The sequence below is a fragment of the Macaca nemestrina genome, chromosome 2 (genome assembly GCF_043159975.1).
Source record: "Macaca nemestrina isolate mMacNem1 chromosome 2, mMacNem.hap1, whole genome shotgun sequence".
Classification (NCBI taxonomy): Eukaryota; Metazoa; Chordata; class Mammalia; order Primates; family Cercopithecidae; genus Macaca; species Macaca nemestrina.
The window spans coordinates 170,885,953-170,904,810 of record NC_092126.1 but is presented as its reverse complement, the minus strand read 5'-3'; the positions used below and the strand labels follow the sequence as shown (position 1 = coordinate 170,904,810).

General features: G+C 39.5%; 1 protein-coding gene and 1 long non-coding RNA gene across 4 annotated transcripts in view; one reads left to right on the top strand and one right to left on the bottom strand.

The window, feature by feature from the left end:
• The first annotated feature begins 261 nt into the window (after positions 1 to 261).
• Positions 262 to 18,002, top strand: LOC112424697 (uncharacterized). Its single transcript, XR_003015565.2, has 3 exons — positions 262 to 432; positions 12,863 to 12,927; positions 17,962 to 18,002. It is a non-coding gene; the product is annotated as an uncharacterized lncRNA (long non-coding RNA).
• LOC105470395 (cell surface glycoprotein CD200 receptor 2) overlaps positions 13,412 to 18,858 on the bottom strand; it is a 32,056-nt gene continuing 26,609 nt past the window's right edge. For 2 of the 3 annotated variants that reach the window (XM_071092424.1, XM_071092427.1), the window contains 2 exons: positions 17,976 to 18,099; positions 13,412 to 14,093 (listed from right to left, as the gene is read on the bottom strand). In XM_071092424.1, coding sequence (XP_070948525.1) covers positions 14,078 to 14,093; positions 17,976 to 18,099 — 140 coding nt within the window. In that variant the 3' untranslated portion in view covers positions 13,412 to 14,077. Of the gene's footprint in view, positions 14,152 to 17,975; positions 18,100 to 18,858 lie in introns of all 3 variants that reach the window. The other variant, XM_071092425.1, reaches the window with a different exon arrangement.

The following is an 18,858-nucleotide window of genomic DNA, read 5'->3' as shown; positions in this document are numbered from 1 at the left end:
ATTATTACCTTTTCACGAGTGTATTGCTTATGTGTATTTTTCTTCAATAAACTACCTGTCAATATATACATAAGTCTTCTCTGGACTTCATTCTTTGAATCTATTTGCATTTTCCTGCATAGATGCCACATTTGCTTAATTAATCTAGCTTTTTAATATCCTTTAATATTTGGGGGAAGGGAACTTTTTTCCATTTGTATAGACCATTTTACTTGCAAATTACTTACACAAGAAAATATCTAATCTCACATTACACTTGTCACCAAATGATAGATACTATTCTCCATTTCTTAGAAATGATGAAATAAAACCACAAAATGTACAAAGTCAGATCTAAAACCCATACCTTTGGGTCCAGACTTTTCTTCTAAAGTTCTGCAGTTACACCCAAATGCCACAGAAACATAGGATCTTAGAGGGGAAGTAACTTAGGTAAGAATTATCTAATCTAAACTCCTCCTTCTACAGATGAGTAAATTAAGGTGTGGGAAAGCTAAGTACTTAAAACCTAGTACTAGAACACAGAGCTTTGGTTTTTTGGTCGGTTAGGTTTCTATAATGGCAGTATTTCATAAACAAATTATAGTGGGTTTTTTTTCCCTGTCACTGTCCTGAAAGAGGAAAAATCTAGAACCATTGTCAGATCTTCAGTTTTTTTCAGTTTTTAAATTACGAAATAAAGGGAAATAAATGGTTAAAGTTGAGACTGGGCACGTACGAGTTCAAACTCAGGAGTCTTTTATATGTTTATACCAACTCTGGGGGAGAGACAGGGAGAATAAAAGCATTCTCAGTTGTAATAATGAATATATTCTGTTCATCTACTGCCCACCTCCTGGATATCTCAAACATTTCATGGACGGTGCTGCCTCTGTAAGCAAGGATGGGCAAATGTGTCCAGAACAAGCAGTTGTAACTATTGTGAGGCCCCATCTGGAACAGAAGGTGATACAAGCTCTTCCTTTCTTTTTTTTTTCTTTTTTTTTTTTTTTTGGAGACGGAGTCTCGCTCTGTCGCCCAGGCTGGAGTGCAGTGGCCGGATCTCAGCTCACTGCAAGCTCCGCCTCCCGGGTTTACGTCATTCTCCTGCCTCAGCCTCCCGAGTAGCTGGGACTACAGGCGCCCGCCACCTCGCCCGGCTAGTTTTTTGTATTTTTTAGTAGAGACGGGGTTTCACTGTGTTAGCCAGGATGGTCTCGATCTCCTGACCTCATGATCCGCCCGTCTCGGCCTCCCAAAGTGCTGGGATTACAGGCCTGAGCCACCGCGCCCGGCCAAGCTCTTCCTTTCATTGGAATCTTTCGTACCTTGGTTTTCAGCATTCTGAGCTAGGAAACATGTGAATACTGAGTTTCAACAGCGATCTCATTTCACCTGACAGTACTTTTCTTTGCCTGGGCAAAGGAAAAGAACAGTTTAACCTTCATCACAAACTTCAAAAGAGTTGTAACAACTCCTGGAAAGAGAGAGATAGGAAGCTGCTCATGCTTCAACATCCTCTGGATTTTCAGCCAGAATTTAAAAAAAGAGGCAAACAACAGTTTGTTAGAACAAGTTCTAACAAAGTCTGGGCCCACAGTCTCAGATCCTCTGAGTTACACAGCAGGAAGGAAAGAGTCCCCTATGGGGTCATGAACCACATCGCCTGATTGAATAATTGGTGCTTATTTCTGGGTCCTCAACTTGGCCATCTAACAGCTTGCATGTGCTCTATTTACAGTCCTCAGGCAAAGTCTTTAAGCTTTTGGGTTGCATTTTTCATTTCTCTTGGTTATAAATAATAAGTCAGGACACATGTCTTGAATAGCCTAAGATCTAAAACATATGTTTGTGCAATGAGACCACAGAGGTAGAACTATAGAACTTGAAGCCAATTTTATTTTTAGAAGAGACTTTAGTTGTCTGTTCAACATATTTATTTTAAAAGTAATTTTTGTTCATCCAATATGCCATGCTATTAAGAAACATACCAGATAAGAAGGCCAACTTCCTGCCCTCCAGGAGTACATAATCTCATTCCTCAGTGCCCCTTCTTCATGCTCAAAGAGTACCAGCTTGAAGAACTGGAGGTCCCAAAAAAGGTAATAGGAGTAAGGTGAAGTTGAAGGGGAGCACACATTCTCTTCAGTCAGTCTCAAGCCAGTGAAAAATCCCTACCAGTTTTCTTCAGGCCCTTCAGCAGGAACGTAGAATAGCTGTATGGACCTCTCAACTATACATGATAGCTTTGGCCTAATTTATAAAAATGTTCCTTTGTTCCCTCGGAGACTGCAGTTCTCCTATCTGTGCACACACTTTCCTGACTCTGCAGCAGAAACTTAGTTACAAGACCCATTTTTTAGGTCACTCTGTCTTCCTCTTTGGGTGAAGAAGTTTCCTTCTCAGATATTCCTCCAGTGAACTTTATGTCTTCCTTCACTAATTTTGCAGACACTTTCCTGATCCTTCTGGAGATTCCCGGTCCTAGAACAATTCCACTACTATTACTAATTCTTCTCCTTCTCCTTCTCCTTCTCCTTCTCCTTCTCCTTCTCCTTCTCCTTCTCCTTCTCCTTCTCCTTCTCCTTCTCCTTCTCCTTCTCCTTCTTCTTCTTCTTCTTCTTCTTCTTCTTCTTCTTCTTCTTCTTCTTCTTCTTCTTCTTCTTCTTCTTCTTCTTCTTCTTCTTCTTCCCCTCCTCCTCCTCCTTCTCCTTCTTCTTTCTTCTTTCTTCTTCTTCCCTCTCTTCCTCTTTCTTCCTCTTGTTCTTTCTTCCCCTTTTCCACTTTCTAGAAAAATAAGATCTAAGAGGTAATGATGTTGTGGAACAATCCTGAGTTATGATCCTGACTCCACCACTTAATAATTGGAGCTTCAATGTTCTTGACTGTAAAACAGATGAAAACATTAACACCTACCTGCCTCGGCAGATTGATGAAATGATTAAGGTATATGAAGCAGATGCCTCTATAAGTATTGGCTCCATTCTCCTTTTTAAATCCCAAATTGCTCTTTTAGGCTATATACCATGCAATTCCAGTATGTAGTCATCTTTCCTACTTTTTAAAAAAGTGTTCTTGGCTTTAATCCCTGAATTTCTCCCTGGACCAATTTTCTCTGTCCTATGAGCATAGCCTTCAGTTGGCCGAGTCAGCTTTGTCTACAGTGACATTCGGCTTCCCCCACCACTACTCCCACCACTAGGTTGTTGTAAACTGTAGATCGTAGGACCATCTTCTAAGACATCCCCATCATATACGTCCTACAGGTCTTGTGATATGTCGATTAGTTGCCTCTTTATTGAGATGGGTGAAAAGGCAGCCCTGATTTGCAGTGTGGTGTAAGTATTCTTACTATGTCCTACTTCCGGCTACCAATGGTTTAATGATCAGCTTATAAATATCCTGAATATTTAATAATAAATCTTTTAACCTATCAAGAGCTGGCTCCAGCATACAGCTGACACAGGTTCCAGCTAAATGTTCCTTTTGGTTCAAAGGGATCTCCTTATAACTCTGTAACTATCAGATTTCACAGGACCTTCTACTATGTCTTGCCTCCACCATTAGTTTGTAGCCCATTTGCAGTGCTGAAATGATGGACATACCATTGAACTCAGCAAATTCCCCAGCTTCTCCTGGACTAGAATGCCTGTCACCTCAGATGGTAAACCATTGTCTCTGCCCCGAAGAATTTAGTCATTGGGATATATTTTCTTTCTTTTCTTCTTTTCATCTTAAATGTGATGTTATTTATTTAAACCCAAAGAGACACATGCTGTAGGCTATTTGTGTCCCCCTAAAATTCATGTGTAGAAATCCTAACCTTCATTGTGACAGTATTAGGAGGTAGGGCCTTTGGGAGGTGACTAGGTTGTGAGAGCAGAGTCTCTTTCGAGCCCCATTGCCCCTTCTCCTGGAGAGGACACAGCAAGAAGATGGCTTCTCATGAACCAGGAAGCACGCCCTCAGACACTGAACCTGCTGGATTCTTGCGCTTGAGCTTCCCAGCCCCCAAAACTGTGAGAAATAAGTTTCTGTTGTTTGTAGCCACACAGTTTATGGTATTCTCTTATAGCAGTTATAGCAGCCCAAACAGACTAAGACAGACATACATACAAATAATTTTACTTAGAGCCAAGAAGGAGAACCCTGTCAGAATTCTCCTCATTTCTCAGTTGATCTTGTGAGAGCAGCAGCAGAATGAGAAGAAACTGAGTTAAACTCATGAGAGTCAAACAAGAAAAAGACTAAGACTTGTCCTAAAGCTTGCAAAACAATCTTTATCTTTTAAGCATCACTGTCTGAAACTGCATGATGAAATACAGTTCTAGATGAAAAGAATCTAATACTTTAAAATACTTTAAAAACTTTCCAAACAGCCAAATGATGCTCAAAAAGAGCACTTCTCCTTAATTTTCTAATTTCTCATTTTATTCTGACAATTTTTGGAAGAGGATCAGGAAGTATCTTTCAATAAAGAAATTCCAAATTGGCTTTAGTTGAAAAAAATTCTTGACTCTTTTTGTGACACATTTGAATTTCTGGGTTTTGTTTAATCATTATAATTTAATGGATTCAACAAAGCTTTTGGGATTCAAATCAAGTCAAATCAAGGATTATGATAACCTCCTTTGTGTCTGTATATCCCAGAGTCACATGGGTAGTGGATCCATTTGAATCCACTACCTTTGTGAAATGAACCAGATAATTCACAAATTTTCTATTTTGCTTTGGCTTAAGTCTGCCAGCTTCCAGTGATCCTCTCCTCCTGGTGTTCATACCCCAGTGTAATTCTTTTCTACACTGATTAGGAATGACTTGTGTTACCAGTAGAATACTGTACAGAAATAGAAATGTCTTTTTTTTTTTTTTTAGATAGAGTCTCACTTTGTCACCCAGGCTGGAGTGCAGTGGCACAATCTCGGCCCTCCGCAACCTCTGCTTCCTGGGCTCCAGCGATCTTCCCACCTCAGCCTCCTGAGTAGCCAGGCCTATAGGTATGCACCATCATGGCCTGATAATTTTTTTTATTTTTATTTTTATAGAGTTGAGGTCTCACTATATTGCCCAGGCTGGTCTCAAACTCTTGGGCTCAAGCAGTCCTCCTGGCTCGGCCTCCCAAAGTGCTGGGATTATAGGCATAAGCCACTGCACCTGGTTGAAATGTCAGTTAAAAAAAAAACACTGCAGCTTCTACTTTCCTCTCTCTTGGATCACTGACAGCTTCCACATTATGAGAGCCCCATGAGAGCATTCAAACAGCCCTATGGAGAGGTCTATGTTGCGAGGAACAGAAGTCTCCTGCCAACCCTAGGCATCAACTGTCAGCATGTGAATAAGCCATCTTTGAAGTGAATCCTGAAGCCCAAATCGAGTTTTCAGATGACTGCAGCCCGCCTGACATTTTGACTGCCATGTCATGAGAGCTCTCGAGCCAGAACCATACAGCTAAGCTGTCACTGAATTCCTGATCCATAGAAATGGTGTGACATAATGCTTACTTTTATTTTAAGCTGCTAAATTTTTAGTTAATTTGTTATATAGCAATAGAAAACTAATACATTTAGGTAGAAATTTAAAACCCAATATTAAGCGAGCCAGTGGTTTATAAGCCCCTCAGGGTCAGTAGGTGCAAAAAGATTCCACTTTAATCTTTGTGATAGAAAATACTGAGTTTTTAAGACCCTCTTGGCCTTTGAACTCCCCTTCACTGTTTATGAATTCTCTACTTTCTGGGTCTTGGTGAGAGGCTGAGCGTTTTCTTTCATCCTGGACCCAGAAGAGGCAAGATGTGCACTTGCCAACCTAGGATCTTGAATCAAGCAAGAGCTAGTGATGCAAACAGGTAGACAACGAGAGGTGGAGCAGCGTCCAATGCCCAGTGGCCACAGTAACAGTAGACTAAGCTACAACCACGGAAATTCCACGAACTACTTTATATTCCTTAATGCATGTGTTTTGTGCTTAAATCAGCATCTTCTGTGTGCATACTGCATCATGATAGGTGCAATTGAAGTCACAAGAGAAGAATCAAACACATCAAACGACTGTTGTCAACAGTAACTACCTAAGAGAGAGGATGACCTCATTCTGGCCAATTGAATCTGTCTTCAAAAGCACAAGTTAATTGACAGGAAGAAGCTGAGTCACAATATGGAACAAAAAGGTTAAAAGGCACCATCTCTAATAGAAACCATTAGAGATAAGCATCAGTACCCCTGGAGTCTGAGATCCTCATGCATTGGTGATTTAAAAATGAAATGTTTTACAAAGTCTAAGTTCTTTTCCTTCAGTAGCTTTATATTTAAATTTGTATTAACTTACTAAAAACAATTTCAAATCTTTTATGAACTTCAAGAAACAGAAGGCATCAAACTATGAAAAACAAAATTAATTTTAAGTGAATACTAGCTAGAGCAATGACACTTAGAAAATAAAATTTAACTTGCACACAATTTAACATGCTTAGAATTGAAACCAGCTATAAAAGTCTGAGATGGTCATAAATATCAGATTTTTATATTGTTTTCCCAAATAATTAAGAAGGAATAGCCATGGCAGAACTTGAATTTAATGTTTCATCTTTCTCCTCATATGCCTTTGATTAATTTTTGAGTTACAACTTCTCATAAATCTTGATATTTAGGCTCCCAAACAGATCTGTAGGCAGGCCAGAAAAATACTACAGGAAAAAGAAACAAAAGTGCAGAATCACAACTTTTTGCAAACAGTATTTGGCCAGCTGCATCCCAGCCTCATTTGGATCTACTCTTAGTAGCCTGTCAGCTCTAACCTCAGTCCCTCTCCATGACCTTAGCAACCCCTACAACTCTTGCTCTACCTTTTGGCAAGAAAGTATGTTGGATTGTTTTACTTTTTATTTTTTGGCAATACTTATTCTTAATAACACAGAATACATGAATACATTCTTGGTACAAAATTCAAACATTACAGAGCAAGCCCCTCTTCACCACCACCCACTGTCAATGCTTGCAACCTTCCAGACAGTTTTCCATGTACATATTAAGCTATACACATACAGGTGTAAAAGCCTAGCCTCAACTCTGATTTGTAAGAGAAACTATTAATATTTAGAGGATGTATTATGCATTATGAAGCTAGCTTCATGAAAAAATTACTCCCAGTCCATCAATCCCTTCTATTCTCCCTTCCATCATGGTTGCATCTAAATTTGGTAATGGTTAGAAAAGTGTCTGGTCCTCCAAATCATCTGCGCCACAGGCATTTCGGAAGAAAACTCTCGTTCCCATCTTTTCAGCTCTTTAGAACTGGAGACTGCCTTTGCCACATTAAGGTCGGAAGAGTAAGAATCAGTCTTCTATTTGCAGTGCTATTATAGCAAGAGAATTCCTGCAATGCCACCCAGGTTCTTTTCTGCTAAAACTCCCTTTGGGGTCTCTCACTTTCTGGGTACTGCCTGGGAGAGAGAGCTTCTCTCAAAGGAATCCACAGTCCCATTGCTTGCTCCGTTTGTCCTACTCCTCTCAGTTCAAGGAATTTTTGTTTTGTTTTGCTTTTTAGGCTCGGGGTAGGAGGGGAGAGAAGACTCAGAATTCCCTCTGTTCCCCCAAAACTTGGATGCTTTTAAAAAGCAGAGGTAGGAAGAGACATATAGGTGATATTTCTACCTTTTGTCCACTTACATCTTTCTGCTGAGGTAATGCATCTAGAGTAACCACGTTAGAAACAGGAGAGAACAAGGAGACGGTGAAATTGTTAGAATAATATTACAAAAAGAAATCATTTTGTACTTATTCTACATGAATTATATCATCCTATATGAAGTATTCTGTAAATTTATTTTTCTTCTTATCAATATGCCTTGGTGAGTTTTCTATGTTGTTATACATAGTTCAACATTATTCATTCAATAACAATTTATTGAGTCCCTATAGTACCTCAGGCAATATCTGCTGGGGGCTCCCTATATGGCACTGGAGAAACGGGCTACATCTCTATTCTCATCAGTCTTACATTTTAGAGAGGGAGAAAGATAATAGCCAAATAAGCATGTGCATAACTAATATAATAACATGAAGTGATAGGTGCTATGAAGACAAAGAAAGTGGGTAAAAGGAGATAGGCAGGAGTGGTATTTCAGTTAGAGAAGGCCACTCTGCTGAGGCAAACTCATTGCTTTTAGCTGTTGCATAGCACTACATTTCCCTAAAAAAGGATAGTGAGGTTTATTTCCCATTTTTTTGTCTATTACAAGTCATGTTGTAATATTTACCTCCTTGTGCACACAAACAGTAGTACTTTGAGTAGACACTGAAAAGTGGAATTACTAGGTCATATTTGTAAACTGCTCTCTGAAATGGGTACGTTAACTTGCACTCCCATCAGAAACTGCATGTTCCCTACACCTCTCTTAATAGTTAATACTATCAACATTATTAATTTTATCAATGTGATATATGAAAAAATGATATCGCAGATATTTTTAATTGGCACTTCTCTTATTACTCTTTAGTTTGAATATCATTTCATATGTTTATTAAACATTTATTTTTCCTATCTTGTAAAATGACATTTTATTTCCTTTGCCCATGTTTTTATGGGATTTTCTGTCTTTTTCTTTGGATTTGTTGGCATCCATTGTCTTACACGTTACAAATATTTTATCTAATTCTTTGTCATATAGAACTTTATTTATTCATGTCACTGAATGTATCCATGTATCCCTTTAGTGGTCATATATTTCTCAGTCGCTGAGTTTTTAAATTCAAATTCAGGGTATGTTTGTTAAGTATTCCCTACATATAAGACATTGTGCTAGGCAGTTTGAAAGACGTCAAAGTAAATGAGATGTGGTGTCTGCCCTCATGCGTCTCACAACTTAGTGGTGGAGACACATGAAAACAAACACCTGTAAAGCCAAGGGCCTTGATCATCCAGAAAATACCATAAAAAGAATCGCTATGTTAGAGCAATGCCTCAGTCAGAACCAGGCACCTAGAAAGTTTTCACAGATGCAGTAGCTTTGAAGAGAAAACAGCCTTTCATAAGACAGGGGTGAGAGTAAAGACCTTCATCTTAGGAGAAACAGCGCAAGCCAAGGCAGAAAATCCAGTAAGGAAGGGATAGAGAGAAATGTCTAAGAAAGCTGGACAGTGGACGTGTCATTAGGAATAAAAGGAGTGTGGTAGAGAACAGATTGAAAAGGTAGGATGCAACTACTTAAACTTTTACCCATTAATAAGAAATATTGATAAATTCCACACTTCCTAGTCTTTTTGAAAAGCAGTCATTAAAGAAAAGAACAACTAACTGTGAGAAGTTAAGCACAAATCTGGAGTGATTGGGTGAACACAGATAGCTTCGCTCTAGTGTTCGATGACAGCTGAAGATGGATTGTCACACAGCCTGTGTGCATGCATGTGCACTGCCGGTGGATCTGCTGGTTTCTACCTGGCCAGAGCCCTTGCCCAAGAACAGCTGCAATTTGCAAGTCTTCTTAAATCTGTTTTACCATCCTGCAGAGGTAAGAGTTGGATAATTTATGCACTATGACTTCACAGTCCTCTGGGGAGGCTGCCAAGGAAAGCATGTTTTGGATAGAAATCTGAAAAAAGGCAAAACAAAAAAAAATGTAAAAACCTAAGCCCAGTTTGGCATAGGGCTAAAGTTTCACATCCAACTCCTCCCTAGGATCTGCCATTTAATCATCCTCCAGGATGCAAGGGCTGCCATGGGTTACTGGGGATAGCGATTAGGCATCCTTGGGCCGCATCAGCAAACACTCTCTCCTGATAGGCAGCTGGAAAGTAATGGGATTTGGGTTTTAGTTGTGAGAGAATGGTGGAAAATGTTACAAACAGCTGACCTCCTTTGCCCCTGCTGAAATAGCAGCCTTCCTCTGTACATTTTTATGTTGCTTTGGGGAGAGTGACAAAAGACAGATGCTTCTTGCTGGAATGCCAGTTGTTTAATCATTCTTTCTGGTCCCAAGACATTTACTGTAGCTTCTTGGAGCTGACATCTTGGGCCGCTCCTTGGTTTTCAATGTCTTGTAAATTGTGTTGCAATTTTCCATTACATGGAATATGGGAAAATTTGTGGGAGAGTTTTTTGTAGGTGTTATGTCGCAGATTGTGTCCTCAGGCAAAAAGCCTTAAAGTTGGGAGTGCAGGAATTGCAAATAAACTGTAAGCTCTGTAGTGAGACACACACAAAAAAGACCTCATCTGGCTCCTGTCTCCTACACAGCTTCAGTCAGGTCCGCAGAAGTATTTATGTCCATGCCAAGGCTCGGCAGTAACATCTGAGATTAATCTTCCCAACAGCATGACCTGACCACACGGTGCCCACGACAGAGGAGACCTGCTTCTTTCTCCAGGTTCTGTGGCCCCACAGCACCCCGGGAAGCAGCATGGTAGATAAAATGTCCTTCAGAAGTATAGTAAACTCTCATCTTAGCCACAGACTGCCCTCCTCAGCAGGTCTCTTGCTGTCTGTTTTCAGGAAGATAACATTAAGTTTTGAGAAACCGAAAAGTTTTGATGTAGTCAGGTGTTTTTATTATGTTAAGAAACAGGAGTAAATGATTAGTCTCATAATCACATACAACCTGTTTCCCAGGAGGATGGCATGCTTAGGAACAGGCAAATCATGACAGTGATTTGGAAAGATATTCATATTCTTTTCCCTTAAAAGTCATAGTATTTGGTTGAACTTCACGATTCCTCCTGTTTTAGTGTATCTTGTTAACTTTACTTTTTCTGAATGTGAGCCTGTGAATGTTTTTTGTCACCCTCATGTCATATTTACAAATTCTCCTCCTTCTCCTGTGCAGAGATGCCTATTTCTTTCCTCCTTGGTGACTACTATACTCTAAAGAGCTCTCTTCTCAATATGTGGGAACTTCAGACTGAAGAAGTCACAGCTAAATATGTTGTATCTGTGTGTTGGCCCCCATGTCTTAGGGAGAAGAGACATTCTAGGGAAGAACACACTCACATTTTGTTGATGCACCAATGTGCGCATGAGGAGCATTTGGAGACAGGTAGGATGGATAACAAGACTTTGTGTTTCTACGACACTTTTCACATGGACATTTATAAACATATAAAGATTATCCCCCAAACCCTCTCTTCAGCTGGGTTAAGAGCAAGAATAATTTTTGTATTTTATCAAGAAAAACCAGAATAAGGAGAAATGTCTCTACTCTGTCAGCTTTACCTAGTTCAGAAACCAAGTCCCACCCTTCTGAGAGTAGAGACATCGTCTGTCAAACTCACTGCCTCTCCCCAGCCTCTCTTTGGTTCTCTACTTTGTATAAACCAATGTTCTTGGCTCCCTATTTAATCTTAAAATCAGTGTTGGGTGAATCAGTCAGAATATTTGGACATTCTGTTCAGAAAACATTATAAATTGATCAAGATTTGCTTGTCCTGCAAAACTCTCTTGGCATTCTTAATAGCAGTCTTCTGTCCTTGGATGACTTTATGAAATGTAGAGTTTGTGTGAGGAGACGATATGGACAATTTCCCCATTGCCCTGAAAGAGACACACCCTGTTACACCTCTTTGCCTTCATCCATGCTGTCCTCTTTTCCCAGCATGCCTTTCTTCCCTGCCCGCATCCACCTGCAATGTTCTTCTGTGCCTTCTAAAATTAAATTTGACTATTATCATCCCCCTCATCAAGGCTTCACACGTATTCTTCATTTCTCCTTCTTAACAAAGCCCCAGTTTTGTTCAAGTCCCACTCACTCCTCTCCCACTAGATGTGTATCTGGTGAAAGATGTTGATCTTAGTCCCATCTACATGAAAGGACTAATCAACGTAAACACAATCTCAGTCCCTTTGGCCAGGATTGGCTAAAGAATTGTCATGTGGTCTTGGCCAATCAGACAGGAGGGAAAGCATGTGAAGCGCTCTCAGTCCTAATTAGTAAGATGGGGACCAAGAAAGAGATAGTCAGCCCTCTTCCCCTAGTTGTGCCATGTCTGACTGTGGTCTTAGGGTGGCTGCCTTCCTCTCAGCAGCAAGCCAAGTAGGCCAGCTGGCTTCTTAGTAACAATCCATGGTCACTTAACTCTGAGAGTCTCAGTTTCCTCTTTTTCAAAATGAGGAAGTTGACCTCATTTATCTGTAGCTTCCTTTTAACTTTAGAATACCATACATGCCTCTAAAAGATGATGGGGGAGGAGATATGGAGGAGGATCTAGGAAGTGAAGAAGGCCAGTTAATTTTATTTGTAGCTCTAACCATCTGCTGCCATTAACATGAGCAAGCAGTTATTTGCATTTTATGGTTGAGTGATCTCAACTTTCCAGTTTAAGAAACAAGTACTAATCTTGGTTTAACCACTAAGATAAACTCACATTTCCCCATTCCCTGAGGTGAATCTATTAATATCTCTTTATCTTGTACGGTAAACAAAATGTTTTTACTAACATTAAATGAAAAGGGTAGTACAATTCAAGTTTAGGAACCAAAACGATTTTTTCCCCTTAATTTCAAGTTAAACCATTTTATCATCCTTCCTTTGTCTTCCTTCTGTAATTGTTCCAAAACCACCCAAGAAGGCCTAAAGAATTTGTAAATGGAGAAGAAGTATGGAAAAAAAATTTTTTAAATGCAGGATTACATTGCTTAAGGTTAGTAGATCTTAGCTTGCTTCAAAATGTTAAGAGACTTAAGTTGAAGCACCATCTAGTGGCTCTCAGTTGTGTTCTGCTAAAAGTTGCTCCCAGTCTCCCCGTATTTAGGACCACAGTTAATTTGTTGGGCATGTATATCATTGACCCTTGAACAGCAAGTTGAAAATGCACAAATCTACTTATATGTGTATTTCTTTCACTTCTGTGGCCCCGAGACAGCAAAACCAACTTCTTTACTTCCTCCTCCTCTTCAGTCTACTCAATGTGAAGACAACAAGGATGAAGACCTTTATGATGATTTACTTCCGCTTAATGAATAGTACGTATATTTTCTCTTCCTTACGATTTTCTTAATATTTTCTTTTCTCTAGCTTTCTTTATTATACATATAACATACAAAATATGTGTTAATCACTGTTTATGTTATCAGTAAGGCTGCTGGTCAACAGTAGGCTATTAGTAGTTACGTTTTGGGAGAGTCAAAAGTTATATGCAAGTTTTCTACTGCATGGAGGGTTAGCAAGCATGTTAACCCCCATCTTGTTCAAAGATCAGCTCTATATGAACACGTATGAGTGTTCAGAAAAAAAATGTGGAGTTTTTTTTTTATCTTTATATAGGAGTGGGAGGATGGGGGTAGTAGCTGTAGCTTTTTACTGTTTCAATCTAATCATGGCAGTGAGAATGGGATAAAGAAATAAAATGAATTCCCATAAATCTCTTCTAGAAACAGTAAAGTTCATCCAGTGGAAAAAAGAATTAATACAAATTTAATACAAAGAAAATTTCATAGATTTCAGTTCTCCTGTTTCTCCTACTCACATTCTCTCTAAAAGCCCATAACAGTATCTTTATCTTCCTTCTGAATCCCATAATGTAGACATGTTCTCACACATCTAGGGATTGGCTATTAGATCATTTTTACATATCTCCAAGTTCTCAAGCACAAGCCCAGAGCATCCCTTGCATTTATATAACCAACAATTTTTCTTGAACTGTCATAGAGATAATACTCATACCTATGATTCCTATCTTCTGAAGTTACCTCTTTTCATTACCTCTATGGGCAGAATGAAAATAGACCATAACAACTGGACATGAGTAGGAATATCTGTTTCATTGTCACTAGGGGAAGAACAAAAATTGGACATGAAAATGGATACGAGTAGAAAATAATTTGTAGCAAGATTGACACAAACCTTCAGATTAACAAACTAGGTATTTGTATCAATTAGGATTAAGTTTAGCTACGTGTAGAGTAAAACCTAAAATAACACTGGCATGAACAAAATTTTATTCACTCTCACACAAAAGAAGTCAATGAATAGGTGGTTGAGGGTTTATAGGGAAACTTCATGGTCATCAAGCCCAGGATCCTTCTTCCATCTTTCTTTTCTTCTATCCTACTGAGTGGCTTCTATCCTCAACATCATCCATGGCCCAAGTTGACTGCTGGACCATCACTCATCTTACCAATGTTGCAGTCTAGGAGACAAGGAGGAGAAGCAAAAGAAGACCCTTCCTTCCTCTTTAAAGAGATTTTCTGAAAATATCACACAAGATTTGTATTTACATCTCATTTTCCAGAACTTATGCAAGTGGGCATACTCAGCAAAGGAAACTGAGAAATGCCTTTTAGCTAAGTACATTCCAACAATAAATTAAATTGGAGTTATGCTATTAATCAATGTGTCAATTACCTAAGACACCAAGAATGCTGTATAACTAACAACCATAAAACCTCTGTGGCAACAATTGCTTACACGCCTGGGATCAAGTGGAGGTCAGCTCTTCTCATCTTGACTGAGCTTCCTCATATATTTAGGGAATGGCTGACTATTGCATCTTCTAGGTTGGCCTCAACAGAGAGTTAGGGATGGGACTGAGGGGACACAGCTCTGCTCTACATGGTTCTCATCCTCCATCTGACTGGGCCAAGCATGTTCTCATGGAGTAACAAGTAGAACAGAAGTTCTTGAGACCTGTGCTCAAAACAGGTACACCAACACTTCCACCTCATTTTATTGGCCAAAGCAAACTGCATAGGGTGGATAAATATGTACTCCCTGTATGGAAAGAACTCTAAAGTCAACTGAAAAATTACTTGGATAGAGGGAGAGCTGAAGATTCAGAGTCATGGATATACTCATCTGCCACAAGGAGAAAGGGGAGGATGGGCATTGGACCAGTGATACGGCTTGGCTGTGTCCCCACCCAAATCTCATCTTGAATTGTAGCTCCCATAATTCCCATGTGTTATGGAAATCAATTCCATATTGTAGCGCCCATAATCAATTCCATAATCAATGGAAATAAATTCCAACTGTAGCTCCCATAATTCCCATGTGTTATGGGAGGGACCTGGTGAGAGGTAACTGAATCATGGGAGCAGGTTTTTCCCATGCTGTTCTCATGGTGGTGAATAAGTGTCATGAGATCTGATGGTTTTATAAATGGGAATTCCCTTGTACATACTGTCTCTTTGCCTGTCGCCATGTAAGACGTAGCTTTACTCCTCCTTGCCTTCCACCATGATTATGAGACCTCTCCAGCCGTGTGGAACTGTGAGTCAATTAAACATTTTCCTTTATAAATTACCCAGTCTTGGATATGACTTTATTAGCAGCATGAGAACAGACTAATACAACCAGGTAACAAGCAATCCCTGCCACAGTATTTTTTTAGTCTGTTATAAAATTGTATTAATGGACTGCTTCCCATTCTATGCCCTGTCTTAAACATAAGGGAATTACAATAAAAAAGAAAGGCACACAAGAGTTTACATCATATTATATATATGTATATATATAATTTCCTAATTTAGTTATTTTTTACTCATGTTCAATTACAAAAAGGGTAAGTGTTAATCTTAGTATTTGTTCTATTCTTTATTATGGGCAGAGACTGGGCTAGATGTTGCAGTGAACCTGATTCCTTTTCTTCCAAGTCAGCTAGACTACATTTTCCAGACTCTGTGGATGTTAATAGAGCTATGCTAGTAAGGACTAACCAATGGAATGTGAGCAGAAGTGATTACTGCTCCAGGCCTGGCCCATAAACACCTCCCACATAACATCCTCCATTCTCTCTCCCTGGTTCCTATTCACCAGCTGAACTAGGTAATATTCCAAGAAGGGCAGAGCCATAGGATAAAATGATAGCTTAAAGCAACGCTTCTCTTTCCTGCCCTGCCTCAGCCCCACCAACTGCACTAGAGTGTGATGTGAGCAAGAATTACATTTTTGTGGTGTGAATACTCTGAGATGTAGGGCCTGTTTGTTTCAGCAATTAAATAACCATATGCATATAATAGCATCCAATTTATGCATTCATTTTTTCCCTTAGGGCTTTGCTAAAAATAAAAGTAACAGACCAGATCACCAGTTTGTTTTCATGCTGTTGATAAAGACATGCCCAAAACTTGGAACAAAAAGAGGTTTAATTGGACTTACAGTTCCACATGGCTGGGGAGGCCTCAGAATCATGGGGGTAGGTGAAAGGCACTTCTTACATAGTGGCAGCAAGATAAAATGAGGAAGAAGGAAAAGCAGAAACCCCTGATAAACCCATCAGACCTTGTGAGACTTATTCACTATCACGAGAATAGCACAGGAACCAACCCCCATGATTCAATTACCTCCATCTGGTTCCCTCCCACAACATGTGAGAATTCTGGGAGATACAATTCAAGTTGAGATTTTGGTGGGGACACAGCCAAACCATATCAACCTGCTACTTTAAATAAGAAATGTCTTCTTTTAAATAAAAAATCACTTTTTACTACAGGATTACCATCTGTATCAAGTGAATATAGGATCTTAGTTTACAGTGGCCCTAGAAGATATAAGGATTTCACCAATGTCTTACTCTTACCATCATTAATCCATCCAAATACTACAACCTAGAGTGTAAACAAGAAAGGGAACTGAGACATTAGAGCTCTAAAATGTAAGGGGACCTTCAGTGTCATCTTCAATGACACTGATATTTCCTTAGTTGAGATCAACTTACAATTTCTGCTAAAATGCAAATACTGCTAAAAATGACTCAGCCATTTGCTCAATGATCAGTCCAAACATGCAATGCTGCTGCCCCACTAATTGCTAGCAAGCAAGTAATGGATGGAAGGTCAGCTACTAGCTGACTCACAGACAGTGTTTGCAGTGGCTCCTGCCATTGCAGCATTGATTAGCAACTCGGGTATGCAGAGGAGCCAAGAAGCTGTGAGGAAAGCAGCATTCAAAGAACCCAAAGGGTGTAGAAAAACTGCCCAGCATCATTATTTGCCTTTTGCTGAGCCATCTTCTTCTTTATCTTGAAAAGCAGTTGTGTCACATTTGCACATAGAAATTTACTAAGGAAAATGCAAAAGTAGATAAAGTATCCTAGGCATTTATGATGGCAGGCACGAAGCTTTTGCATGTGTACTTACACTGTATGCTGAGTCTGAAACAGGTCTTGGTAATTGTATTAGTCCATCTTCACATTGCTATAAAGAATTCCCCAAGACCAGGTAATTTATGAAGAAAAGAGTTTTAACTGACTCTCAGTTCCACACAGCTTAGGAGGCCTCAAGAAACTTACAATCATGGCAGAAGGTGAAGGGGAAGCAAGGCATGTCTTACATAGCAGCAGACTGGAGAGTGAGCAGGGGAAATTGCCACTTACAAAACCATCAGCTCTTGGGAGAACTCCCTCACTATCACAAGAACATCATGAGGCAAACCACCCCCATGATCCAATCACCTACACCAAGTCCCTCCCTTAACACATGGGGATTACAATTTGAGATGAAATTTGGGTGACGACACAGCACCAAACCATATTAGTAACTATCACATCGAGTCACAAAAGAAGTTAAGCTAGACTTTGAACCCGAAGGCTTGTTGCAAATGGCTGCTTTTTTTTTTTTTTTTTTTTTTTTTTTTTTTTGCGATGTCTCATCAAATATAAATTGACATCCAGCTCTTTCGATTTTCATTCTTTAGGGAAAAAACCCATAAAATATTTCATTAAGCAGGAAGGAACACAAACCCTTTACAGAGAAATTTGAAAGTAAACACTTGAGAAGCCCCAGAAACCTTCCCCCACCAAATTCCCAAGATGTGGGCTAGGCCACTTCTCTCCTAGACTAAAACCACAATGAAGCACTTTCACAATGAAGTTCTTGCCCAGTGCTGCAGGCACAGCTGCCTGGGCTCTCAGTTGTGAATGATGCCTTCACATTAAAGAAGGAGCTGGAGGGAGAATACAACATAACCACAAAAGTGTCAAGCTTTTCCCAGTACACTGTAAACTCAAAATGTTACAATGATTTTTTTTTTCTTTTTCTACTGTGTCTTATGCTTTTCAGTCTTCAGTTTCTACCTGACATAATTTATCCTCTGGAAGAAAACAAATCCTGTGGTGACCAGAATGACCACAAAAAGAGAGAGTTTCACATAAAGAATGATCAGTAAGTCCAACGCTGGAGATCCTGAGGTTCTGAGACCTGTAAATACAGACAGGGGTAAAAAAAATCATTTCAAGGATTCTTCTAATTACAAATTAGAGTCAAACATTTTAAAGAACATTTTAAAATATTCTAAAGAGTTCACAGACTGTCATAATCATGAAACCTTCTAACTTACAACTCAAATGTTACTAATATATCATTCTTCCATGACAGAGTTTAGGAACCATGTTTGTGTTTTGTACCTCGTAGGTTTCTGACAAATATTTTCTGAACAAATAAATGCACACTATGCATTGCTAATACTTTCCAATTTTATAAGAAAAGCAATATGTCAAGCTTTCCCCAGTATATTCCAACTTCCCATGCAAATACTAGCCTTTGAAAGAACATTACTCTTGATATTTGGGGTTTGATCTGATAACACTTTCCACACATTGAAATGATTTTCTTACTAAGTTGATGTAACCTCTTTAGCAAGGTGTTTTGTGTCTTCCTACTTTCATTTTATTTATCTGTGAAATGCCCCTAGGAATTATTGAAAAGACAAATCAAACTAATTGGGGAATTGGTTCACTGCAAACTGTGCCTCCTGGGTTCAAGTGATTCTCCTACCTCAGCCTCCAGAGTAGCTGGGATTACAGGCATGCACCACCACGCCTGGCTAATTTTTGTATTTTCAGTAGACACGGGGTTTCATCATGTTGGCCAGGCTGGTCTCGAACTCCTGACCTCAGGTAATCCACCCACCTCAGCCTCCCAAAGTGCTGGGATTACTGGCGTGAGCCACCATGCCCA